The sequence below is a fragment of the Bos indicus x Bos taurus genome, chromosome 17 (assembly GCF_003369695.1).
Source record: "Bos indicus x Bos taurus breed Angus x Brahman F1 hybrid chromosome 17, Bos_hybrid_MaternalHap_v2.0, whole genome shotgun sequence".
Classification (NCBI taxonomy): Eukaryota; Metazoa; Chordata; class Mammalia; order Artiodactyla; family Bovidae; genus Bos; species Bos indicus x Bos taurus.
In genome coordinates, this window is record NC_040092.1 from 10,796,729 (window position 1) to 10,823,305 (window position 26,577).

The 26,577-nt window shown below is 45.3% G+C and overlaps 1 protein-coding gene across 6 annotated transcripts in view; it reads right to left on the reverse strand.

Moving 5' to 3' along the window:
* The window catches only part of HECTD4 (HECT domain E3 ubiquitin protein ligase 4), a 170,675-nt gene that overhangs the window by 14,247 nt on the left and 129,851 nt on the right, over nt 1–26,577 (reverse strand). For all 6 annotated transcript variants that reach the window (XM_027566620.1, XM_027566619.1, XM_027566623.1 and 3 more), the window contains exons 46-62: nt 25,811–25,972; nt 25,545–25,693; nt 25,059–25,138; nt 22,382–22,545; nt 20,008–20,245; nt 19,101–19,237; nt 18,498–18,624; nt 16,721–16,858; nt 14,965–15,101; nt 12,883–13,043; nt 10,978–11,159; nt 9,381–9,586; nt 8,621–8,751; nt 8,151–8,356; nt 6,242–6,421; nt 3,887–5,193; nt 2,381–2,588 (exon numbers count right to left, since the gene is read on the reverse strand). In XM_027566620.1, coding sequence (XP_027422421.1) covers nt 2,381–2,588; nt 3,887–5,193; nt 6,242–6,421; nt 8,151–8,356; nt 8,621–8,751; nt 9,381–9,586; nt 10,978–11,159; nt 12,883–13,043; nt 14,965–15,101; nt 16,721–16,858; nt 18,498–18,624; nt 19,101–19,237; nt 20,008–20,245; nt 22,382–22,545; nt 25,059–25,138; nt 25,545–25,693; nt 25,811–25,972 — 3,913 coding nt within the window. The remainder of the gene's footprint in view (nt 1–2,380; nt 2,589–3,886; nt 5,194–6,241; nt 6,422–8,150; nt 8,357–8,620; nt 8,752–9,380; nt 9,587–10,977; nt 11,160–12,882; nt 13,044–14,964; nt 15,102–16,720; nt 16,859–18,497; nt 18,625–19,100; nt 19,238–20,007; nt 20,246–22,381; nt 22,546–25,058; nt 25,139–25,544; nt 25,694–25,810; nt 25,973–26,577) is intronic.

The following is a 26,577-nucleotide window of genomic DNA, read 5'->3' on the forward strand; positions in this document are numbered from 1 at the left end:
TTTCATCAGCAATTTATTTGGGAAGTGGATATCGGGAGGTTAGTGGTGATGAGGAGCTGTCCACCGAGACCTGGTGTCCCCGCTCTGTTAGCACACCTCAGTGACATGCCCAGCCTTCTCTGCCACGAGGTGTGGCCCTGGGACACGGGCCCGTCCTGGACCACCCTGCTGTCTTCGGTGTCTGTCCCCGCTGCTGGCTGCGTGGAGATGACAAGCACCCTGGATGGAGGACCTCAGGGCTTACGCTGGACTCTTACATGTGTTAAGAAATAAAACTTCTACTAGGTCTGAGTCACTGCACTCTGGGGTCTCTTCATTATGGAGGTTGAACCTCCCTTAACTTCAAGAATGTATCTATAACGGACAGACCCCAGGGAGCGAGAGGATGTAGAGGCTGCAGGAATTTTCAGTGCAAAGTAGTCAATACAGTTGTTCAATAGTTATTGTTACAGGATACATTTCAAACCTGGCACAATCAGCAGGTGGAAAAGAAAGTTCTCTCAGATACAAGAGGGACTTCCCTGGTGGTCCGATGGTTCAGACTCTGATCTTCCAATGCAGGGGGCCTGGGTTCGATTCCCGGTCAGGGAACTAGATCTCACATGCTACAAGAGTTTGCATATCAAAACTAAAGATCTTGCCTGTTGCAACTAAGACCTGGTGCAGCCAAATGAATACTTTAAAAAAAAGAGAGTTCTCTCAGAAACAAGAAAACTGTCTATGAGTATGAGAAAAAAAGACTTAGTTTTTTGGTCCCCAAACTTATTTTTTTGGTCTTCCTGAAGATGCTCTTACCTTTCCTAAGGGGCTAGTCAGGATCTACCCACGCGTTCCTCGTGGCCAAGGGTCCCCCCTATCTCGGGGCGGGACTGACCGGTCTCCTAATCCCCTCTCTTTGGCGTGTGGTCTGGGCCACACCCAGTTCACGGGGACGGGGCTGCGAGAACGAGAGCACAAAGGCTCCCTGGGCATCTGGGCTGAGGGTGAGGACATGGCTGTATGGAAGGCATGACCAAGACCTAAGAGGTGATTCAGTACAACCACAACTCAAAGAAACTCAAGCGAAACGAACGTGGCTATGATGCGGCAAATTTGTTTTCAAAAGACTGAGTACCTTACATGGAAGGTTTGACTATCATGCAATCAGGAGCTAGAAGTAAATTCATATCAAAACATGAAAAGACTGGTATAGCATTAATTGCGGCAGAAAAAGACCCAGGGTTCCCACAGGTCTTACATTAGCCAAGCCCATGTGGCAGATGAGAGCTGAGGGGGCAAAGTACCACCAATAAGGGCACAGGGCCGAAGCCAGGGCCGGGAGAGAGAAACAGGCCCTTGGGAGCAAGAGTCAGACAAACTCACAGACCGAGATACGTATTTTAATGCAATATTAAAAAAAAATCAAAATTAATATAAAAAACCCATAATGAGCAAAATATTTAAAGTTCTGTGCTGAGCCATATTAAAGCCTGATGCAAAAGGAAAAGTCTTTAATACTGATCCTGTCTGTATTTAAAATTTTAATGGTTTACTCACCATGGATATTTTACATTAATTTTGACTTCCATAAGTACTGTATTAAAATACTACTACTGAGTTTTTTCAGAGCCCCATTGAATTCTGTGGCCTCACTTAACCTCATTCTGGTCCCAGCCTTGGAGCAGTATTTCAGAATTTCATGACTAGAGGATAATAATTTGGAACAGCAACAAAAACCCATACCCAATATTACATTTCTGTCCACAGCAAACATAAAACAAACTCAACCACTCTATTGTGAAATTTCAATAATGTTAAAAGAGTTGGAAAAAAGAACATAAATTAAAAGATTTGAGAGAGACTGATACAAAATAAAGACAACCACACAAAGAACTACAGTTACAGAAAGAAAGGGGAAAACTGCTGTTGCTTCTGATGCAAAGCTGGGTGGGGGTGGGGGTGAGTTCTCAGCCTCAGGACCTGCTAGACCTGGCTCTGTGGGTCCTGGGTGAGCAACAGAAACGGGGAAGCCAGACAGAGACCACCCCCAACATACGAGCCACCGAATGACAAAGGCCTCTGTGGAAAAGAAGCTGGGACAGTTTCTTCCTCAATAATTCATTTTAAAGGATGAGGCATCAGCTGTCCTCAAGCATACAACTAAATGATTACCAGTCATGTATGCGGCACATTCTAGCTCCATAGGACACAGAAAAGAAATACACTTGAACTCAAACAAGAGGAAGCCTGACTAGACAAAAAGAGAAAAAATGACCTGAATGCAAGCCCACATCTGAGGCTGATGCAGGCTGTGGCACAGTCATTCCTGGTGGTCTCTTGGCTGGCTGAACCCTGAGGGGAAAATGTCTATTTGTTTAAAAAAACAAAATCTGTAACCCACCTTTAATTGACTTATCATTGAAATAATCTTCTAACCCTGGGCTCCCCTGCGTATCGAATAGACTCTGATTCACTACAGACACCGTGAGGATCTCTTCCGTTGACATTTCCATCAATTCATCCTCACCATCCAAGCTTGACAAACCTATCAAGTCATTGTTGTTAAATAAACTTGCTCGAATTTTCTCAATTTTGGCTCGGGACCTTATCTGTGTGAACAAGAGAAAGAGTCAGGATTTAAGTGGAGAAACCAGTCATTCAGCTGTATGACCTCTCTTTCCCTCCTGCCTGTCCCAAAGCCCTCTGCTCGTCTTCAGCGTTCTGAGCACCACCTGACCAGGGCGAGCTGGCCTTCCTGACGGAGTCTCTCTCAGGTGCCAACAGCAGTTACTTGCAGAAGAATGACTCAACCAGACACTCCTGCTGCTAAACCCTGGCCAGATCTGTGGCTTTACCTGAATGCCCAGGTGGTTAAAGGCCATGCTTGGTCCAGGCTCTGAGAAAATCCCCAGGGAGAAGATGGACAGACGAGAGGTGACTCTGGGAGAAAGCCACCCCTGAATCCTTGAGCTTTCCTGTCAGAGCCCATGGTGGGGAGCGAGGGGGTACCGGTTCTCTTCCCAGGGCCTTCCTCGCCATATCCAGTAAGGGGGAGGACGGTTTTCACTTTGCACCTGACTCCTGTTACAGAGGGTGCAGAATTTCTACACAAGGAGCCCACGAGACAGATGGCATCATGAAGTGGAAAAGGAACCTGGCAACACACACAGCACCTGAAACTTGGAGTCACTCGGAACAGAACAGCAAGTCTGTTCTCACGTGCTCTATGGGGGTCCCTCCTGATGGCAATGATTAAAACAACCCAAGGCCACTCAAAAAGATGTTTCTGGGGCCCGAGAGGGAAAGCACTCGATAAAGCCCACCCCTCAGCAAAGTTGAGCCCCTGGAGCCCCTTGGCCTCCCTCCCTCCGACACCCAGCAATGAGCTGTGTTTCCTTCCTGACATCAGACTTGCCATCACGCTCAGAGATGTGACCTCAGACACAGATACTGCTGCTGCTGCTGCTAAGTCGCTTCAGTCGTGTCTGACTCTGTGCGACCCCATAGATGGCAGCCCACCAGGCTCCCCTGTCCCTGGGATTCTCCAGGCAAGAACACTGTAGTGGGTTGCCATTTCCTTCTCCAATGCATGAAAGTGAAAAGTCAAAGTGAAGTCGCTCAGTCTTGTCCGACTCTTAGCGACCCCATGGACTGCAGCCCACCAGGGTCCTCTGTCCATGGGATTTTCCAGGCAAGAGTACTGGAGTGGGGTGCCATTGCCTTCTCCACAGACACAGATAACCAACATGATAAATCATTGCTGTTGCTAACAGCTGCCTCAGGCAGCCCCATAAGTGCTCCAATGTCACCTATTAGTCCCTAGGAAACAATAATGGAAGGCGTAAAGAGGCTGGGGGGATTCTAACTGCTCGTGATTTAAGTGGTGGCCAAGGCATGAGGTGCTGACCTCCACGACCGCGAAGCCTTTGATGGGGCGCGCTGCAAGGGGCTGGTTGTCCAGGGACGTGACTGTGTACATGGAGCCCATGTCTGACACTGAGGCCGTTTCTGCGTTGTCCAGTGGCTCGCCCAGGCTCCCCAGGCTGCCCAGGCTGCCGGTGCTACACAGGGAAATGTCCAGGCTCTCCTGGCTGGACACCACATGGGGCTCCAACAAGCCTGCAGGGATGGGCAGCTCCAGGCCTGCAGGCAACGGATCCGCGGAGAGGTCACTGACTGTCTGCGAGATGCCCTGGGAGCTGCAGATGGAAGCCTGGCTGGTGGACGCGGATGCGCTGACGCTCATAGCGGGGGTCAGGCTGCTGGATGTGCTGACCTCCAAGCTGTCCGTGCTGGGGAAGCCGAGGGTCTTTTCCGGCTCGGCTTTCCCATCACCCCCCTCGGCCTTATCTTTTGGCTTCTTGGGGTCTTCGTCCTGCAGGGGGATGTAGATCTCATCCTTGAACACCCCGCCATGGGCATTGCAGGCCTTGCGGATGGCACCCCTGACGATGCCCTCGTCCAGGTGGGTGGGGATCCCAGAGATCACCAGCAAGCGGCTGTGGGCGGTGGGGCCCACCAGGGCCTGGCAGGCGTCGGCGATGGCGTCGCTTGTCACGCCTAGCCCCTGTGGGTCCTTCCTGGTGAGGTGGCGGAGGATGATGAGCAACGTCAGAGCACGATGGAACCACAGCATGTCCTCGGGCTTGCTGCCCCCGATGCTCAGCACGGCGGGGTCCGAGTCCACAGAGCGTGAGGACTGGCGCTTCCCAGAGGAGGAGGCCTTTTCCCGCTTCATCTTGACTTTCTTCCTCTTGGACAGGAGGCTGGGGCTCTGTGGAGTCTGTCCTGGGGAGGACGATGAGGAGGAGGACGAGTCGCTGAGGTTTGGGGCAGTTGCTGACGTCACCCCGCTGGCGGTGACACTCATGTTGGTGGGCAGGGTCACCTCGGCCACCGCCAGGCAGCCCTCCATGAGTGCGTGGAAATACGTCGAGAACCGGCCCTGGTCAGCAGCCGCCGTGGCTCCTGAGCCTCCGCATGCACTGCCCGAGACCCAGCTCTGCGTCTCCTCGTCGTACAGCTTGTGAAGCTCCGACTGCAGGGCCATCAGCATGGCCAGGCAGGGGTTCAGCTGGAGGGCGATGGATGAGGACAGGCCGGCTGGGTGCTTCCTCTGCTCTAGGCTGTGCACCGTGCGCAGGAGCTCTGCCAGGAGGTGGAAAACCAGCTCCTTCACGCAGGCCGCCATGTCTGTGGTCCAGAGGAAGTTGCCTGAGGTGAATGAAAGCAGTCACAACTTAAAACAACCACCTATACAGAGCTTACTAGGTGCCTGGCACTGCTCTGACAGAGTAGACCCTCACAGCAACCACATGAAACAAACATACATCCTTCATCCTCATTTCACAGATGAAGAAACAGAGGCTCGAAGGGCCAAAGGACTCACACAGCTGCTACAGTCACACGCTCTCACAGGGCAGACTGACACCAGGGCTGGTGGCCCTAACCCCTGTGCCACCTGACTACATGGAGTCAGTTCTACAGCTCTGACCTCCCAAATCAGTATTTTATTTCTCATAAAGTTATTAAGTAGGTTGGTGACAAATCACTTTCCTCTCATATCATCTGTCTGAACCCCTCAGGGCATATGAGTTTGCAACATGGTTTTCCCTTTGACACTATATTATGAAAAAATACAGAAAAGTCGAACAACTTATACAGTAAATATTTAGATGCTCACCACCTACGTTCTACCATTAACCTTTTGCTGTGTTTGCTTTATTGCACATCTATCCATCCCTCTATTCATCCATAGACTCACCCTAGATTTTGATTATTTCAAAATGAATAGCAGATATCAGTATGTTTTATCCCCAACCACTTAAGCAGACACATCATTAAAGTTCAATATTTAGAAAAATTTTGAGGTGAATTTATAGGCTAATTTCACAACTCTTTAAGTTTACCATTCCATGAGTTTTGCCTAAATGCAATCTCTCTTTAACCTTTCAGGAGCTGTTACCATGTTTGCAGGTAAAAGGTGGCATGGAAGTGAACACCAACATAGAATCAAAGTTACAATGATGGCATATGTTTGTGTTTTAAAGCAAAGTAGGATCAAATTAATCTTGTTTTCCTAGTTAGATGCCACCCTTCAAAATAACGACAATACCCTGCAGATCATGGATGTGGAAGTCTAACTTCCACTCAGCTCTCCAGGCCCGCTTGATAGCAGCTCGTGAGAGCTATCGCTACTCCAGGCCACTGTGGCCACCCCAAAGCAGCTGCCCCGGCCGATCCCGGGGATGGTGGGCCTCACCGAGCAGCTCCACCACTTGCAGGAGGACGGACGTCGGGATGGTGTCAGGCTCATCTTCAGCTCTACCTTCACCATCCTCTGATTTCCAGGACAGTAGCTGCTCGGTGAAGGCCATCGCCAGGGGGAACTCGAGAGGCAGGGAGTGTAACACCAGCACGGCTCCGGGTGGGGGAGATACCCCTAGAAGAAGCACCCAGAAGGAAAGCTTGTGATTGGCAACACCTGATCAAAACTAGCTTGTGAGAAAGACCTGCCAGGTGTGAGCAGAGAAACAAGGCCTATCCGCTCCTGTGCTGGGGTGAGAAGAAACCTCACTCCCCACCTGCCAGACAACGTCCGCTGCAGGCAGAGGAGCAGTGGAGGATGAGCTCCAAGGAGTCCACTTGCTGGTGTGAGAACGGGACAGAGGGGACAGGGAAGGATAAACATCCCCTGGTCAGTCAGATACCACCTAGCCCCATGGCCTGAAGTGGAGACAGGAAGTCAGACTTTAAGAGATGCTTCACTGGAATAGTTCTGGCTTGGTAAAGAAATAACCAGCTCCTTAGTGTGGCTGCAATCCCATGGGAGCATCAGCTTATCTTAGGTTGACAGAGCAGACCAGTGAGGAGGTCCCCAGACTTCATGCACTACCAGGGCTTTGATTCTTTTTTACTGCCTTGCATTACTGCTATGATCTAAATCTGACTGAAGTGGCCTATGATGAGAGAGAAAGGCTCTGAGGCTGGAACCCCGTCATACCCTGAACTGCATCCCCACCCTCTCTGCAAGCAATGATCACACGTAAGCTGAGGGGGACTTCTCTGGCAGTCTGGTAGTTAAGACTCTGCGCTCCCAGTGCAGAGGGCTGGTCAGGGAACTAAGATCCTACATGCTGCACAGTGTGGCCTAAAAAACATTAAAACCAACAAACAAATAAACAAAAACCCATAAGCTGGGCTACCAGGGGTCTCTGGCCAGATCAGGAGGCACCATGCTGACAGCTGTGTACTTTGGGGTGAACATTTATTTAGGGAGTGATAGTAGGACAGAGACCCTCTATGTTTACACACAATTTCAAAAACAATGTGGGCAAAACACAATGAAAAAACTAGACCCTAAAAAAAGAGATCATAAAGTTGTTTAGCATTGACCAAATCTCTTAAGAAATGTTCTTTCACTTTATTCCCTAAAGATGCAATGTCCCCAGGACTGGGGCTGTGCAGAAGTCAAGGCCCAATTTTGGCTGAAAGTTCACAGACATCTTTATGACTGTCTTCAGCAAGCACCTGTCTGTCTTTTTCTGTCCAACCTGCCAAGGACATGCAGTGGAAGTCTGAGAGTAGATTTTCCTTTCTCTGTGTGCTGACTCAGAAACAGAATCAGCTGGCCCTGGTATATAAAGTAGACAGCCAGCGACAGTGTCAGGATTTACAGAGGAGGAGCCCTCAGCTCAGTCCAAATCTACAAAGACTTAACAAAGGATGCCAGGGAGATGTGGGCCTCCCAGCCTGGCCACTAGCTTTTGTTTATCATTTACGTGGGGAGTGGACGATCTCTGAGGTCTGTGCCCTAGGGAGCCATAGTATACTCGAGAGAACTCAGTTTTAATGAGAACTTGAGGAAGGGCAGCCAAGATGGTTATAGCTAAGTGATGGGTTTCAAACAGCATGTGCCCAGCACACACTTGTGAAAGGAGACAAAATCCCCCCTGTCATCTGGGCAGCATCTGCCAGGCCTTCCCTGAGCAGGAAAGGGACAACTTTTCATTTACTGTCTCTGAAGTACACTGCCCCGAGCAGTCCTATTCTTCACCCATGGGAAATGGGAACACAGCAAGGTAGAAAATTCTTTCAATTTTCACAAAGAAGGAAAGCAGAGAATGACTTCAAAGCTGTTCTTATTACCGTGAGCTAATTCACAGACTTACCCAGTTTGATGTGGACTTTGTCTGTGGAGAGGATCACAGAAGGGTACTGGTTGGTGGTAGGAGGTGGTGTGAGCCCTGTGTTGGCCGGAGACGCATCCCGCGGGTAACAGACGGCCTCAATGAGGTTCAGCTGGCCATTTCGCTTCACTTTGTGGCCTAGCCCGTACACCAGCACACGCGCCCATGGTGCCTTGTACAGAGAGGAACTGAAGAGGACATATGAAATTGAGCAGAGTTCAGTCTGGCACACATGTTCAGGCACACATGTCATCCCCACCACGTTTTAGAAGGTCATTCTTCATACAGACTAATTTCTAAAACGTGGAAATTAGGGAAGAACTTTAAATCATTTTCAAATACAGTATGCATTAAAGAATAAAAGCAATGAGTTTTCTTTTTCTGTAAGTTTCACCAGAATCTGCCTGACTTTTTCTCTCCCTGTCACCATCTGCTGGAGTCAGGTTACTTACTCTTTGCGGAATCCAGACTGACTTTCTTTGCAAGATACGACGACGAAAGCTGCCCCGGGGAAATTGACGTCCATGTTGACTTTGGACTCGGAAATTGGAAACTCTTCGGAGGGGAACTGTTCTGGTGCTGTCTGCAGAGACATTGAACAGGGAAAACCAGGGATTCAACACAAGAGGGCATTTCATCTTCCCAGCTCCCAGGCAGGGGAGAGCCAATACATAATACACGCACTTTAACAAGATCAGGAAGACAAAAGAGCCCTCTGGGAGGAAGGACACATGGATTGGACAATGTAGGGGAGCTGCAGAGAAAAGGAGGCTAGTGAGGTGGGGGCTTGAGGGAATTAGTGCTATTTTTCTTTAATTCTTTCTTTTTTGCTGTGTTGGGTCTTTATTGCCAAGGGGGCTTTTCCTCTAGTTGTGGAGAGCGGGGACTACTCTCTAGTTTGGTGTGTGGGCTTCTCACTGTGGTGGCTTCTCCTGTTGCACAGGCTCTAGGGCACTTGGGCTTCACTAGTTGTGGCTCCCGGGTTCTAAAGCACAGGCTCAGTAATTGTGGTGCACGAGCTGAGCTGTTCCATGGCACGTGAAATCTTTCCAGATCAGGAATCAAACCCACGTCTCCTGCATTGGTAGGCAGATTCTTTACCAATGAGCCACCAGGGAAGCACCAAGAAAGTGTCATTTTTAGCCAGCCAGTAAGATTTCCAATTAGAACCTGTAATCCCAGTTCAGGGATGTCAGAGCTTTGGACTTTCACCTGCAGGAAAGAGCAGATCTGTTTGGTCAGCTCCAGAAGGCTTTCCTCGCCCTGGTGCAGGGTCCGCGTGATGGCCACGTTGAGCCACTCTCGCACCGTCTGGGAGCTGCCCTGGTAGAAGAGGTCTGTGGCCGAACAGTTCTGGGAATGGACACAGTGCTGCAGGGACTGCGCCAGGAGGATGGAGCTGGAGCTGATGGTGCCATCTGGGGACGGGAAAGGAAACACAGGTGATGAAGATCACAGCAGCCCAGGGCTGTGAGATCCTAAGTAGCAACGAGGCGCGACCCATCTGGAAAACTGGGATGAGTTAGCTTGGCTTTGCTGCTGCAGCTGCTGCTAAGTCGCTTCAGTCGTGTCTGACTCTGTGCGACCCCAGAGACGGCAGCCCACCAGGCTCCCCTGTCCCTGGGATTCTCCAGGCAAGAACACTGGAGTGGGTTGCCATTTCCTTCTCCAATGCATGTAAGTGAAAAGTGAAAGTGAAGTTGCTCAGTTGTGTCCAACTCTTAGTGACCCCATGGACTGCAGCCCATCAGGCTCCTCCATCCATGGGATTTTCCAGGCAAGAGTACTGCAGTGGGGTGCCATTGCCTTCTCCAAGCTTGGCCTTAGGTCTTGGATAATAGATGTTACCAATCAGATCCTCCAGGGTGGGATTCAGGAATTCAGTGGTCTTTAAATGTTTGCTTTCTTAAGGTACAAAACTGTTTCCTAAAATAAAAATTTGAGTGGAGGCCCAGGTCTATCAAGCATGTAAAAGAGGATTCAGGGGTTCCCACAGCCTGACCTACTGGCTGCCTGGGTTCACCCTTAGGAACCACCAGGGTAGTTGAGAGTGGATTTTATAACCCAAGTTAGTCATTGTGATAAAGCTTCTTCCACAGTACTTGGAAGTTTTTCAGGTCTGTTTTGGAGCCTCTAAGTTCTTGGGGGTGGGCCAGTGGACCCCACATGCTAAAGTCGGCCTGTGGAGATGTCGTTCACAAGGGCACCAGCTGGGACCCCAGGGCTGTGAGATGTCCTCTAGGCTTAGAATGCCATCTGCCCTGTCACTCCTGCTCCCATTGCAGTTGCTAAGAGGTCAAGGGAAACAGGCTGGAGGCCAACATGCCAGAAGATAGGGAGGGTCCCTCTGGTCTTCAACCGGGCTGAGAGCAGAGTCGTCAGCGTTCACCAGGGAGCACCACACCACAAGGGCCCCAAGTTGAGCCGATGCACACAGGGTGGCCCACGAAAACAGCTCTGGTTGAGGTTACGATGAATCAGTTAGGTCTCCTGGGTGGCATTTGATGGCAGGGGCATTTTCTTTTCTTTACACGCCAAACAGAATGTGACAACACTACAGTGACTAGATTTCATAAATATATTATTTTCCTTGATCCATGATTAGTTTGGGAAGCTCAATGAATGCTTAACAGGTTAGCAATCTTTTCATGCTGTTTATGTACATTAAGTCTAAAGGTCCTGTGATGGGACTCCTCACGTGGAGAAGGAGGACACCACACACACCTCCTGCTCAGCGCCTGGCTCACCCTTACGGCTAGTCTGTCCTGGGTCTGGTGTCTGTGGTGACAGCGGCAAAGCCAAGGTTTACCTGGGAGGGGAGGAGCGAGGAGCTGATTGGACAGCAGCTGCAGGTGCTCCAGGGTAATGTCCCGGATGGCGGGGATGTGGAAGAGGCGGGTAAACAGGTGAGGCAGCTTGGGGGCGAAGATGTTGAGCAGGGCCATGCGGCAGTACAGCCTGGCCAGCGCGGCCTCGCAGCGCAGCAGCTCCCTGCAAGGGAAGGGCAGGGGAGGCGCTGAGCTCTGACACTCTGGCCACCATATCGGGTGGGCCGTGGGCTCCTGAAGAGAAAGGGCCACATCTCAGGCTTCTCTGGCCTCATGTTCTGTGCTCCAAGTTAGATACTTGTGTTTTAAACAAAACAAAAAGCCACATTTAATTGCTTTTTTTTTTTTTGGTCATACCTCACTGCATGTGGGATCTTAGTTCCCTGACCAGGGACTGAACCTGGGCTCCAGCAGCAAAAGCACTGAGTCCTAACCACTGGACTGCCAGGGAACTCCTGAATATCAGCAGTATTACCAGGCACCCTGTTTATGGTCACAACAAGCCCCTACTGGCAAGCTGCACTGGGAGGACTGGAAGAAGAGCTTCTTGGTAGGAGGTGATGGTTTCGGGGCTTTCCAGAAAACGGTGACTCTTACCTATGGGGCATGCCTCTTGCTAAAATCCCTGGAAGCTATGCTTGTAGAGTTGTTACAAAAGATGCTGGGTTCTATTTGGGGCGTGGGGCTGTTTAGTCACCACGTGAACATGGCCATGTGACGTGTATTCCTCACACCTGGGCTGTCACCGGGTGAGAGAAGAGCCCTTGAACTTGTGTGTGGGTGACTCTGACTCCTGCTGACACACGTGCACGACACTGCCCTGTGGCATGCTGTGTGGCCCATCCTGGACCTAGGTGAAGCTAGTGCCAAGTACAGCCTATCTGGGTCTCGTGAATTTGACTGTCCAGTTGAAACTTCAGACCACCCACATGGGGTGATGACATATCTGAGTGGAGATGGCAAGGAGGCAGCTGAACATGTGTATCTGGTGTTCCAAGGAGAGGTCTATGCTGGAGATAGACTCACGCTGCTTCAAAACTGACAATAAAACCAGAAGTTATAATGTTAATGGATGAATGGTATGAAAACAGCTTATGGAAACTTTTATCAGATAGCTCCATTATATTCTCTTCTGAACTGTTGTGAGAATTTTTATAACTGAAAGAAGGAATTCACAGGTGTTTGTGAGGGAATTCTGCCAGGTTTTTAGGTGTTAACCCACGGAGGGCAGACACTCTCCTCTTAGAGACCCCCATAGGGTGCTGGGCACAAAGCAGGGTTCAGGATTTCATTGTCAGATTAACGAAAACAAGCTGGCTGCTCACCTGGTGCCCGGACTCCTCTCAGCTGTCTCTCTTTTTTCTTGGCCATGTACTATGAGGGATCTTAGCTCCCCTACGATCGAACCCATGCACCTTGCCCTGAAGAGTCTTAACCACTGGGCCATCTGGGAAGTTCCTAGGTGTCTCTTCTTGACTCGCTTTAGTCTTCAGACTTTGTCCACACTCTTCAAATCTCCAGACGCGCTTCCATCATCCAGTGATAGCCAAGCACCCATGGCTCAGGCCAGGGACACTGGATCCTGCACCTCTCTTCCTAACCTGCTATCTCACTATTATCTTTACTAGCTGCCTCTGACTTGCTCAACTTTGAAAGAAAAGTATTGTCAATGATGAATATAGCACATGTGACAAAACACAGTAAGTGGATTTCTGTGACTTGCTTAGAAAGAAGGGCTCAACTTTACCTATGCTTTTTAAAAAAAAATTTTTTGGCCACACCACATGGCTTGTGGAATTTTAGTTCCCTGACCAGGGACTGATCCTGGGGCCTTGGCAGTGAAAGTGCTGAGTCCTAACCACTGGGCAACCAGGGAATTCCCTTACCTGTGAATTTGAAGGTTGGTATTGTCCAGTGTGACGAGCCCATTGGTGGCAGTCCTTCTGTAGCCTGCGGGGGGCCTTTCCAACATATCAATAGGGTACCAGTATCGGACCAGCACACCTTCACTTCGGAGGTACGTTTCTACCTGAACTAGTTCATTAACCTACAACAGAAAAGAGAAATGTCTATTTGTTTTTTGAGCACTGGTTTGCTTCCCAATTTTTAAAATACTTATGTATGTATGTGTATAGGTACCAAACTTTTATAGAAGTAAATGCTAGTATCATGTAATTTATTGAGTCTAAAATGCTAGTTTCATGTCATTTATTGAGTCTAAAAGTCCAAAGACATCTGGATAGTGTGTTTAGTTTCTTCATACCAGTTGGCAAATTTTTAAAAATTGTTATTGGAGTATAGCTGCTTGAGAATTTTAATTGGTACAATAAATTAAGGAACTTTAATGTAACCATGAGTCAGAAATTTAAAGAAAATAGTGCTATATTTCTGTAACAGTTCAACATACATTGTTGCCAGGTAAAATTTATATTCATTGGTTTTATGTTAATTTTATAAAAGCAGAGATTAGTCTTATAGCTTTATTTTATTGCTAGTAATTTAAAAAAGGTAAGCTCATGCATGTGCATTCTGGACTCCAATAGCAACGTAATCTTTCTTTGTGTGTGTTAATCATTCAGTCGTGTCTGACTCTTTGTGACCTCAAGGACTGTTGCCTGCCAGGCTCCTTTGTCCACGGGATTCTCCAGGCAAGAAAACTGGAGTGGACAGCCATTCCCTTCTTCACGGGATCTTCCCGACCCAGGGATCGAACCTGGTCTCTCACATTTCAGACAGATTCTTTACCATCTGAGCCATCAGGGAAGCCCAATCTTTATTTAGGGATTATTATTATTATATTTAAAGTAATAACAAACAATACTATTACTTTTTCAAATAATAATTCTGGTATCTCTTAAGTAGTCTGATTCCCTTTGTTTTAATCTTTATTTAGGGGTTACTATTAAAAAAAGGGAATCAGACTACTTAAGAAATACCAGAATTACTACTTTAACAAATTTCTATTTTTGTAATTTTCCTGGCACACATTTCCCTTGCTGAAATATATTGTCAGTTACATACTTTCTAATAACTAGAGTCAGAAGTTTGTATCAGAAGGGAGTGGGAGATATTACTGATGGAATTTTCTACTTGGAAGTTCACCTTAGTAAACCACCAGTCAATAGCTTCTCTTTAAAATGTCATGATTTAAATTATGGTCTGGTAAAATGGAGTCAGTTAAAGATGTAAAACCTTTCATTTCAAAGCATCAGTGATAACTAACATTATCTGTATCTGTAGACAGACAGATAACAAAGCTTATCTATGTGGTGATAGCTACGTCTTTATCTGACTTCTAGGCTTGATCTGTGTATTATTTCTTCCCTTTTTCCTGCATGGGAAGCATAAATGCAAGCACATATATGTAACCTAAGGATCACAGCCTTCAAACAGGACTCTGTTTTCAAAAGAAAGCTTTGGTACGGCCCTTACTTTCTTCTATTCCTTCTCCCCTGCCACCTCCAACCTCTTGAGAGGGTTCTGCAAAGCCGAGAAGAAAACAACTGATCTAGTTTAATACACACATTTTATAGATGGGGAAATCAAGGCTGGAGAGAACCAGTAACATGATGTGATCAACAAAACCATTCCTTTGAATCTGCATAACAATTGTGACAATGACAGATCGTTCATTCAACAAGGCCAACAGGAGAATTCTCCCTTGGAACTTGGTAGATATAAAGCAGGGGCAGACTGAACATGGCTGATGGAAAAAGTCCCCAAAAAACCCTGCAGTGGCAGTATGGTCTAAAGTTACAGACAACACTGAAAGTTAATAGCTTACACTCTACCATCAACTCTGATCTGGGCCCCTGAGAAAATCTCAGGCAAGTCATCTGGCATGACAGCACTCAATCTGGTTTCTTTATCCTGACTCTGAAGAGTAATCTATCTGTATAATCACTTTTAAGGTACTTGGAGGCCTGGGCATGAAAGTCTGTACTGTATATAAAAGGCTGTTCACTCACTGAATCAACATCTAAGACAACTCCATGAAGCCCAAAGGTTTTCAGCATCCCTCGGATAGCAAATTTTGGCAGGGCAGTTCCAACAGTGCTGCTGGCTACGTTATTGCTGTCTGGAGAGCGTGTTACTACCGTGAGACCTGAGGAAGGTAAAGGGGAGAAGATTTTTCAGGAGCAAGTAGCATTAACATGTTGGGACCCTATATATTTTAGGATACAAATAACTCTCCAGCATTTACCAATACCCTCAATGTAGTTATAGCCCCAAAGGAACACAGCTTAGTCTGGAAGATAATAAAACAAAGTGCTGTGAGAACTGTGGCAATTCAACAATAAAAAGACAAGCCAATTAAAAAACAGGCAGAAAATCTGAATAACCATTTTTCCAAAGAGAAAAGATATGCATGAAAACATGTTCAACATCATTAGTTTTTAGAGAAATGCAAGCCAAAGCTACAGTGAGATACCATCCTTCACATCCATTAAGATGGCTATCATCAAAAGACAGACAATAGTAAGTGCTGGCCAGGATGTAGAGAAATTGGAATCCTCATACGTGCTGATGGGAATGTAAAATGGTGTAATCACTTTGGAAAACCATATGGCAGTTCCTCAAAAGGTTAAACATAAAATTACCATATGAGCCAGCAATTCCACTGGGTCCATATATTCCATATATACCCAAGAGGAATGAAGACACGCCCACACAAAAACATGTACACAAATATTCACAGCAGCATTATCCATGATGGCCAAAAGGTAGAAATCACCCAAGTGCCCACCAATTGATGACTGGACAAACAAAACAGGGTATTATCCATACAGTGGAATATTACTTTGCCATAAAAAGGAAGTACCAACATGAGTTACAACAAGGATGAATTTTGAAAAAGAATTCCATGTGAAAGAGGCCAGACACAAAAGACCACACATTTTTTTATGAAATGTCCAGACTAGACAAATCTATAGAGATGAGGAGGTACAAAGTACATCACTGGTTGCCAGGGGCTAGAAGGAAGGAGGAATGGCAGTGGTGAGAGTACAGGATTCATTTCAGGGGATGAAAATGTTCTGGAATCAGAGGCAATGGTTTGGAGGCTGCACAACTTTGTGAATATACTAAAACCACTGAAAGGTATACTTTAAAAGGGTGGGTTTTATGGTCTGTGAAGTTCTTCTCTCAAAGAGGAATCAAAACAGAAAAGTAAATACATATGCCTGCCCCTGCCCATGAGGTTCTGATATTTTTGTGAAAGTCTAATAATGAGTGGGTTTAGATTCTTTTTTGCGCTTTTCTGTATTTTTGTTTCCTCAAAATCTGCAACAGATTTTAAATCAAATGAATATATACCTTCTATAAAATTCTAAAAAGCATAGTACAACTACATATTCATGGTTCATTAGCTGGGCAGCCAGGATTAAGCCTGAGAGGCCTACCTGCAATCTTCCAGCCACGCCCCACTTCTCTGTCTTCAAGTGTTCTGTCTCATCCTGCTCATGCAACAGGTTCTGGGAAAGTGCAAGAGGCCCCTAGAGGCCAGATAAGCATCCAGTTTCCCCACCAGGGAGCCAAGGGCCTCACGAGGGAGAGCTCAGGAGAGCTCAAATCACTCAGAGTGAAGAGAGTCACCCTAGGAGAACCAGCAGCTGCCTACTCAAACTCATGTGTGGGAAAACTCAACTTCTCATTTCAGGGTAAGTTTCTTTTTTTTTTTTTCAGGGTAAGTTTCAAAGAGGAAGGAAAGGGGGGAAGCAAAACCTTTTCGAACTTTATCAATCGTGAACTTGTTCGCTTCATCTTTAATGTCTTCAATGGTGGGAAGATAAAGGTCTCTTGGGATGCCACCATTCTCCTCGTAGAGGAATTCAACTGTCTGCCGGGCAATATCCACCATGCCTGAAAGACAGAACAGAACTGGTAACCCTCCAGAGAGCACACGATCTTCAGTCCAATCATGACACTGACTTGTACCTAGCATGAGGACAGAAGGGGAATTCATGGGAGTAGGCAGGCTTTTGGGAATGGTAATTGTACAGTGTCTATCAAGTTTAAAATACTCAATGCCCTACTTCTAAGAAACTCTCAAATCTCTCCCACAGAAACACAAGCTCAAGTGTGTAAAGGTACAGGGAACACTCCCTGTAGCACTGCTGGGAAGTATAACCCAGGAAAAAAAAATGGAAAGAAAGAACATATTCATCTTAAAAATGATTGTACATTATTATGCAGTCATTTCATTAATGACTAATTAATAAAATTAATTAATTTCATTAACTAATTTCGTTAACTCAAGAGAACAAACTACGGGACAAATGGAGAGGAAGAAGAAAGTGAGGGTAGTGCTGCACTTTTTTCTTTATACATTCTTGTACTGTGTTTGATTATTGCTACAACTGACACAGGTTGCTTATTTAAGAGCGAAGGGCAACTCCATCAACTTCTTCTATCCAGTACTGAAATTTGCTCTGTTCCTCTTTCTCAGTGGGATAAAAAACAATAATCAACCCCCCCAAAAACACACACACACACACACATGCATATACTGATTAGTCCTGGCACCAATCTGAGAAAAAGGAATTACTTAGCTATCACTGGAAATCAGGGATTCAGTGTATTAGTTGGTCAAGAAATAAAGGTCTTTTGGTGGTTTTTCTCCTTATTTGTTCCTAGTCTCAGTTAGGACAAAAGTTAAAAGAGAGCAAGTACTGTCTCCTTACACCTTCTCTGACTGCCATGATGATGACAGAAAACCTGATCTGATGGTCCGAGGGAAGGGAGCTGTGCCGCTTAGAAAAAGGCATTTCTGCATCTCACAAAGCAGGTTTTCACAGATTAGAAAAAGCCTTAAAACAGAAATCAGCTATCTGCATTTAAGACTAACTAATAATTCACTGTCTGCAGTCAAACTCCGTTGTATTCTATGTGCCCAGTGGACAAAAAAAAATCTCACCATCATCATTACTGTGACATTTAATTTTGGTCAGACTACAAAGCCTGCAGGATCTCCAACCAGGGATCGAACCCGTGCCCCCTGCAGTGGAAGCTCAGAGTCCTAACCACTAGGCTTCCAGGGAAGTTCCATGGATGCTTACTACGTGCCAGAAACTGTTCTTAGGAGCTTTATCTGTGTCAGCTCTTTAATTTTTCATACCGTTATTGGTTCCATTTGAAAGGTGAGGGAAGTTGAGAAAGGTTAAGTAACTCTCCCCAGGCCATAGAGCTGGTAATAGCACAGGCATGATGTCAGAGCCCAAGCTATTAACCACCAGGCCATCCAGCTTCCTGGTATAACAAGGCCAGCTTCATTCTAACAGTCCATCAACTTAAAATACTGAGCAGAACTGACAAGCAAAGAAAAGCCTGGCGAAGAAAGCAAAAGACCACAAAGTTCAATAAAGGCCCAAGAAGAGGACACTGTTAAGTCTGGCCCAACTTTAGATGAGCCCCTCTTTTCTGATTTATTCCCTGAGTTTCATGTAAACACATCTCTTCAAGCCATGAAGTGGGTTCCATAGGAAAACATAAAGCACCAGACCTAGTTGTAAAGCACCCTTTATCTGGTCCAGTCCTGATTTCCTCTCTGCTTCGTTGCGGAACCGTCTTCGGATGGTAGGAAAAACCTTGGTCTCCCAGGCTTTCACCAGCAGGGCATAGTGATCCTCCTGGAAGGAGAAGGCAAACGTGAATGGAGAAGGAACACCTTGTGTCCTTTCCTGACTTACTACGGCTTTCACCCCTGAGGTCTTCACCCCGCTCAGATGCTAGTGGCAGAAACACACCGTGCAGACCGTCAAACTAACTACACCCTCAGAGGCCAGGGGAGGCAACAGCTGGCTTGGAGTGAGCTCTTCCTTTCCCTCTAAAGCCATATAAACACTTCACATGATTCCAAACTTCACTGCTGAATTACCATCAAAGTACTTCTTTCTCCAACATCCAGATTGCTGCTGGGCCATGGAGCCAAACAGATACAGCTACTGATATGTGGTTTAGAAAAATGAATACCCCAATTACTGTCCAAACACAATGATATATAACTGAAAGCATAAAGACTTAAGTTTTGCATGCTCAGATCAAAATATTCCTCGTGGCTTGTCTTCATCACCAGGGAGCTAAACGATCGCTGTGGGGCTCTTACCTGTGGGATGTCATCGTCGTCATCATCATCACTTTCGTCATCTGCAATGGGGGGTGGGTGGGGGTCTGGCCCAGAGGTGATGAAATTCTCATAGCTGAGCTCCACTTTATAATGACAGGAAGTATCACTATCATATTCTGTAACAAAGCACAGTGACAGTGAATTCTAGGCAAGGGCATATGAACTCATACATGGACAGATCAGATTCTCTTAATTTGTGAGATATAAAGACTCTTAGTTCTTAGAGGAATTTTAAACCACAGAGTCAAGGAATAACTAATCGTCTACAATTTCCTTGAATCCTAAAATAGTTTATATGGATATAATTCATTTAACTCAAAGAAGACTTTAGATGGTTCTTCAATAAGATACAGAATTAAACAGACTCTTAAAACAATTTTCAAACCAGTATCCCAAGGGCCAAATATGGCTGCAGACATCTCATTTCTTGAAGCTCATTTTTATTCAATCTTATTATGAGATTTTTCAAATAATCAGGAATGTTTTTAGTGCATACCTACACATCTACCATTTAGATTCCACAATTAACATTTTATTATTCTTTGATGGGTTCCATTTTAAATCAGTTTAAAAATGATTAACATTTAAAATTAGGAGATTTTATATAAAATTCTGTGGTTCTTAGCTGTCTCATAAAAAGTGGACAATCTTTCAGGCCTGCATTTCCATGTGGCAATATTCTGTTGGTTCTGAGTAGTGGCAGACTTTTTCTATGTGGGGGATGGACTCTCCAGATCACCAGGCTTCATCCTGGCTCCCTATTTTATCTGGGCCTATTACCCCATTATCAGTGGGCACTGGAGTATGTCCAAGCTAAATGGGTTTATGGAATTAACAGCATTCCCATTTCCAAGAAGCAGGTGGACCCTGAGGGGAGGGAGCTTACGTTGCTGAGCAGTGGCTACGGCAGCAATTCGGCATGGTGGCCCATGAGTGCCCGGGTCTGACGCAATACTGGTGCCAGCATCGTTATCACTGTCAGAGGCCATGGCAAAGGGCAGGGCCTCGAAGTTAGCGCTAATTTCCTCGGCCAGGTCAGTGCACAGGTCGGCAGCATTGCGGTGGGCTTGCCCTTCAGCGTAGGCAAATGGGCGGGAGCCAAAATTAGCGCGAGTCTTGGTGTTCTGGAAAGGAAACCAAAGAAAGGACTTGAAAGGAGTTAGGTTACTTACGTGCTCACTTTGAACACCTCCAAGTGGACTTCATTCACTGTCCCCAGCTATGGAGAGTCTGTGACCCTGGGAGAGGGGCTGGTGCAACTACAGACCCTGGTGCTTCAAGCTTGGCAAGGCTGCCCTGCCCCTCACCTCACACTCATGCTCTTTGCTATTCAAGCTCAGTGACCTTTCTTGTTTCCAACACTGTTCCTTTCTACCTGACGCCACTGCACATGCCACTGCCTTCACCTGCAACATTCTTTCCTCCAATTTTGTCCATTTAAACCAGTTAAAATTCCAGATCTGGCTCAAACATCACTTCTTCAGGGTAATACGGATGTGACCAGATTGGCTTCGTACTTGCTTCCTTCAAGTCTATGATTCAATCATACTGTGATGATTAATTTTATATGCTGATTTGACCGGCCACAGGGTGCCAGATTAAACATTGTTATTGCTGGTGTGTCTGTGAGATTAACATTTGAATCGGTGGACACAGTAGGTCCCTAATGTGAGTGGGCACTATCCAATCCATTGAGGGTCTGAATAAAACAAGAGGTGGAGGGAGGAGGAATTCAACCCTTTTCCCTTTACCCCTGCTTGAGTTAAAGGATATCTCACTCCATCTTCTCTTTTCTCTTGCTATTGGACTGAGATTGAATCAAGCCATGCCTCTCCTGGGTCTCTGGCATGCAGATGGCAGTTCATGAGACTTGTCAGTCTCCAAAGTAACATGAGCCAATTCCTCAAAAGAAATCTCTCCCACCTCTGTCTACATACACACACACACATTCTTTCTCTCTCATATATATATGTACACACACACACACACACACATTTATGTGAATGTTTGACTAGTACCTGACTCCTCCAACTGGATTTAATTGCACAAAGACCGTATCTTTTTTGCTCATTGTATGTCCAGAGCTTAGCATAGTACTTGAGATATAGCATTCAACATAGGTGCTCAATAAATAAATATTTATTGAATGAATAGAACAGGCTGACTAAATTATTGACATCTTTAATCAATTCACTGAAGAAAGAGCAAAGATGCTATCAGAGACGTGGTACAGGGGCACATCCTACAAGATCTTCTAAGTCATTCTAAGATTTGGGCTTTCACAATATGTGACACAGGATGCCACTGACCTGTTGAAAGCAGAAGAGTAACATGACCTAACCAACATTTTTAAGGGATCACTGTAGCTGCTGTGTTGAAAAGACATGTAAAAGGGCAGGAACTCAGGGGATGGGAGAAGAGGGAAACATAGGAATACTGTAACATGCTACCCAGAAGGTGAGGGTGGCTGGGCCATCAGCTAAGTGGTCAGATTCTGGATACATTTTGAAGGTAAGTCAACAAGGTTTGCTGACAGACTGGCTGTAGAATGGGAGGAAGAAGAGGAGTCAAGAAAGAGGCAAAGGTTTTTGGCCTTAGTGACTGAAGGAATGGAGCTGCCATTTCCTGAGACAAGGCAGGCTAGGGAAGAAGCAGGCTGGGGGTGGGGAAGAGTTAGGCTCAGTTTCAGACATGTTAACTGGAATATCTATTTCTAAATGTTGTCTAGGCTGCTGAATATTTGTGTCTAGAATTTACGGTGAGATCTGGACTGGATATAAGGATGTGGGAGCTACCAGCATGTAGTAAATAGTAATGTCCCATAGAACATTAGTTGTTTATAGGTGCTCCTTAAAAACAAGAGTTCCATAATTAAGTATAAGTGTAGGGATGCTAGGTTAAATAAAGTTTAATTTTTAAATCTTTACTGAAGGATACCTCTGAGCTTTTGCTATACTAAAAGCAACCCAAGAGGGCCATGTTCCAAACTTATTTAACCACAGGCTTTTTCTACTGGCGTTGGAAGAACACCAGCGTCCCTTGCCTTGTTGTTTAGGAAAGATGGCCAAAAGGAGATCAAAGCATTTAAGCACTCAGATTCAATGCAAAGGAAGGACCCACTTCTTCAGGTTTTTTGAGGTTCTGTCATCAGGTACCACATACTATGTCAACCACGCCACGTCTAGAGTCTAATTTTTCCATTCCCGATGGAACAAATTGCTGAGGAGAATTTGGTTTTCATTCCCAACAAGACAACCTGCCTTTTTCTGAATATGAACCACCGGCCACATCCCACCCGAGACATCTTCGAGATACGGTGAGAGGCGCTGCCCACAGTATGTGAAGTACACACGGCCCTTGGCAGGCTGCCCGGGTGGAGGAGGCGTCCCCTCGGTTCTCTCCCAGCCAATCCCTGCCACGTCACCTAGGGCAGAAGGAGACAACACTTTTTTTTTCCTTTTTATTGACTATTAAAATTCCAATATGTAACTGGCATGCGGTCACGTACCATTGACTGTCATAGTTTTTATTTATTCATGCCATCAGTTACAGTTGAAAAAGACATGGAATACCTTGTATTGGGTTGGCCAAAACATTCATTTGGGTTTTTCCATAACATCTTATGGAAAAACACAAAGGAAATTTTGGCCAACCCAATATTTAGATATATATAAAGTAACATAGTTTCCCTGGTGGTTCAGACGGTAAAGAATTCACCTGCAATGAAGGAGACCCGGGTTTGATTCCTGGGTCAGGAAGATCCCCTCGAGAAGGGAATGGCTATCCATGCCAGTATTCTGGCCTGGAGGATTCCATGGACAGAGAAGCCTGGCAGGCTGCAGTCCATGGGTCCACAAAGAGTCAGAAGACTGAGCCACTAACACTCACTCACTCAAAGGAACACAACGGAAATAAACAATTTTAAAAAGAGAAGTCAGAAACTGTTCAGAAGAACAAAAATAGTAGTGTCTACATAGTTACATAATTACACATGAAATTTAACCTTTATTTTCCAGGCAGCTAAAACAAAAATGAAAAACATTGGATATGATTTTTTAATAGAGGAATACAAGTTTTTCTCTTTTGACATGTACAAGATTGCTTATGAATAAAGATAAGAAAAGTAGTGTTTTCCCAGCAAGTTTGCAGATGACTTAGAAAGGGTCTAAAAAATGTAATTTAAAACTCCACCTACAGTGTAAACTAAACATACATCATTAACTCATATTATGACTCCTTAGTTATATTTATTTAAGGCATTTTTCAGGAAGTGAAGATAATACAAGCTAAGCTGCTTTCTGATGAGATGACTAGATCCTGGGATGAACTTAGAGAACCAAGGGGACCATGTCCACCACATCAGCACTATAGGCTGCCTCAGGCAAGCTGCTAGTGCACATAGCTTTACAATTAACCCACTGTAAACTCTCCAGTCAGTGCATGAAGTTCTGTGATTCTGCTTTTGATCAGTCTCACATGCTTTCTTTTTTTTTTTTTGGCTGCACTGCATGGCTTTCAGGATCTTAGTTCTCCAACCAGGGATCGAACCAGTGCCCTCAGAAATCAAAGTGTGGAGTCTTAACCACTGGACTTCCAGGGAATTTCCAGTCTCATATGCTTTTGATACCACTAGGCTGGGTTTCCCAATGGCTGGGGACTTGTCATTGTTCACCACGGCATCTGCAGGGCTAGAAGAGGGCCCAGCACATAGGAGATGCTCAAAGAGTAACTGTTAATGAACAGACACTGAAGGTGTTGGTACTGAGGTTGGGATCCTGTTGTTAAAAGTAGGTTCTTAACTCCTAATACCACACAGACACATTTCTCTAAGAAAAGAGTAGGTAGCAGGCTTGCTTGAGGTCTGATCCAAAATTTTCTCAACAACTAAAATATGATCAAACAAAACAATCAACTATAACAAACAAATAAACCACCTAATTACGGGTCCCCTGCTCTCTCTACTCCCCCTCCCTTTGTGCTTAAAGCACTTAAGTACTCAGCAGGTTACAGAGTTCTGATCCATAGAGAGAGAAACAACCTGCCAGGAAGTAACTTTCTAAGGCATAACTTGACCATAACTGAAAATACCATGCTCACTGGTAAAGTACAATTTAATAAGCAGCTCCCTCAAGGAAAAGTGATGACCAAATTACCCCCTCAGACAGCTACAAGAAGTTATCTGTCGGGTTCAGTGACTCAGGAATCCCTACCTAAGCATCTCAGATCATCTATCACATTTAATAATTTCAAGTTTCATCAGAGATGATGCTAAGATGTATTGTCTGAAAATAAGTCACCAACACTTTTGGCTGCTTCTAATGTCAAGAGGACAATATTTGTATTATGCTACTTCTGGAGCAGTTAGGGCTATTCCTCTACTATTTCCGATCAAGTTATTATATGGAGGCTTAAAAAGACAAGGGGAAAGATTTTCTCTTTATTGAACCGACTATGTGACTAAAACACCTGGGCAGAAGATCTGCTGAAGCTGGACTGGATGTTTAGCCTGCTGAGAGCAAAGTCTATAGCACATTGTCTTACCTACTGATAATGCATTTCTTGAGTGCTTCAAGGTGACTGGTAGGGGTGGGGTTTGTTTTTTTTTTTTGAAGCTATTTATATGTTTATTAATGAAAAGCTAATTAAAGACCAAACTTCAAAGAAAAGCAAAATCTCAGATTTTTCTAATGATGGAGGAATGACAATTACTGTGACTCCTAAGTTACCAGTGGAGGCTTTAATGACAACAGTGCCTCATAAAATGAAAGGTTCAGTGTAAACTAGGGGACAGCAATGACAAGTATTTCATTTTCACTAGAAGACAGTGTCCATTTCCATTTGCTGAGTTTCATTAATTTTGACCTATTCTGGCCCAAACCTGGGAACAACAGAAATAGACAAGGTACAAAAAAAAAATGCACCTCCCACCATGCTCACCAGGAGAGAGAGTTACGTCTAATCGAACGCTCTTCCACTGTAATAAACTGGAGCCATTGTAATGCACAGCTCGGCCATTGCTATTGAAAAAAAAAACAAAAAAACAAGAAACAGTCAGAGACAAGGCTAATGGGCCAACATAGAGGAAGGTAAGCAGTGAATGGGTGGAGGAGTTTCAGTAGCAGGAGAGTAACCAGAAGACAAATCCTAAGAGCTCTTCTCTTTCATTGAACTTGAGTGTATTTCCAGCTGGTATTGTCTACATTTTTTAGGGTAAAGACTATAATTGTATTACTATAGTTTTAAAATACCCACATCCATGTTGGTTGTTTTTTTTTTTTTTTTTTTGCCACACTGTGTGGCATCTTAGTTTCCTGACCAGGGATTGAATCCATGCCCTCTGCAGTGGAAGCAGAGAGTCTTAACCACTGGATAGCCAGGGAAGTCCCTATTTTTTTTCAGGTAACAGTGATAGCAGCCACTTACTTATGGAAAAGACAGGTGCCCACTGGATTAGTCCATGCCCCATCTCTTTTCTCTGCTTCTGTAGCAAAGCCAAAGGAAACTATTGGTCCAGTATCATCATCTGTATCTCCATAGGAAACAATTTCAATTTCCCAGTAGAAAGACGGGGCCTGAAGAAACACCAGGAGTGGGCAGACAATCAGGGCTCAACATGGGCCCTTGAACTTCCTCTTTCTCTCATATTTGAAGGACAGAGGCAGAAGACAAAGGGTCCTGTGATTTCTCACCTGAACGGGCAGTGGTGAGGTGGCGTAGATAAATGTGCCCCTGGGCAGACCGCCCCCTGCACTGGGGTCTGCTAGGAAGGTGACAGAAGTGAGATGCGAGGAGAACATGCAGGCTCGGACAGGTGGAAACACTCGTGAGGGGCTCCACGTAATCTCTTTGGGCTGCATTGGGGAAAAACACTCTCATTCAATAGCATTGTGAACACAAAATGGAGATGTTGAGATTTCAAGTGACATTTTTTCTCATATATTTTTAACTGTCTTATTTTGAAATGACTTCAAATCTATAGAAAAATTATAAGAATACAGCAATTTTTGTATACTCTCACCTAGTATAAATAAAATTTTTTGAGATACAATTCACATAACATGTAACTTTCCCATTTAAAGTGTATAGTTCAATGGATTTTAGTATATTCACAGAATTCTACAATCATCACCACAAACTGTTAGAACATTTTTGTTCTCCTTAAAAGAAACTGTACCCATTAGAAGTTAATTCCCATCCCTCTCTCCTCCCAGTCCCTGGTAACCACCTCTATGCTTTCTGCCTCTCTGAATCTGCAGGTTCTGGACATTACAAGAAATGGAATCATACAGTATGTAGTCTCTTGTGACTGGCTTCCTTCACTTAGCATCATTCCAGTTTTGTCCATACTGCAGCATGTATTAGCACTCCACTACTTTTTAAGGCTGATAATGCTCCATTGTATGAACATGCCCATTTTATGCATTCATTCATCAGGGGATGGACATTTAGGTTGTTT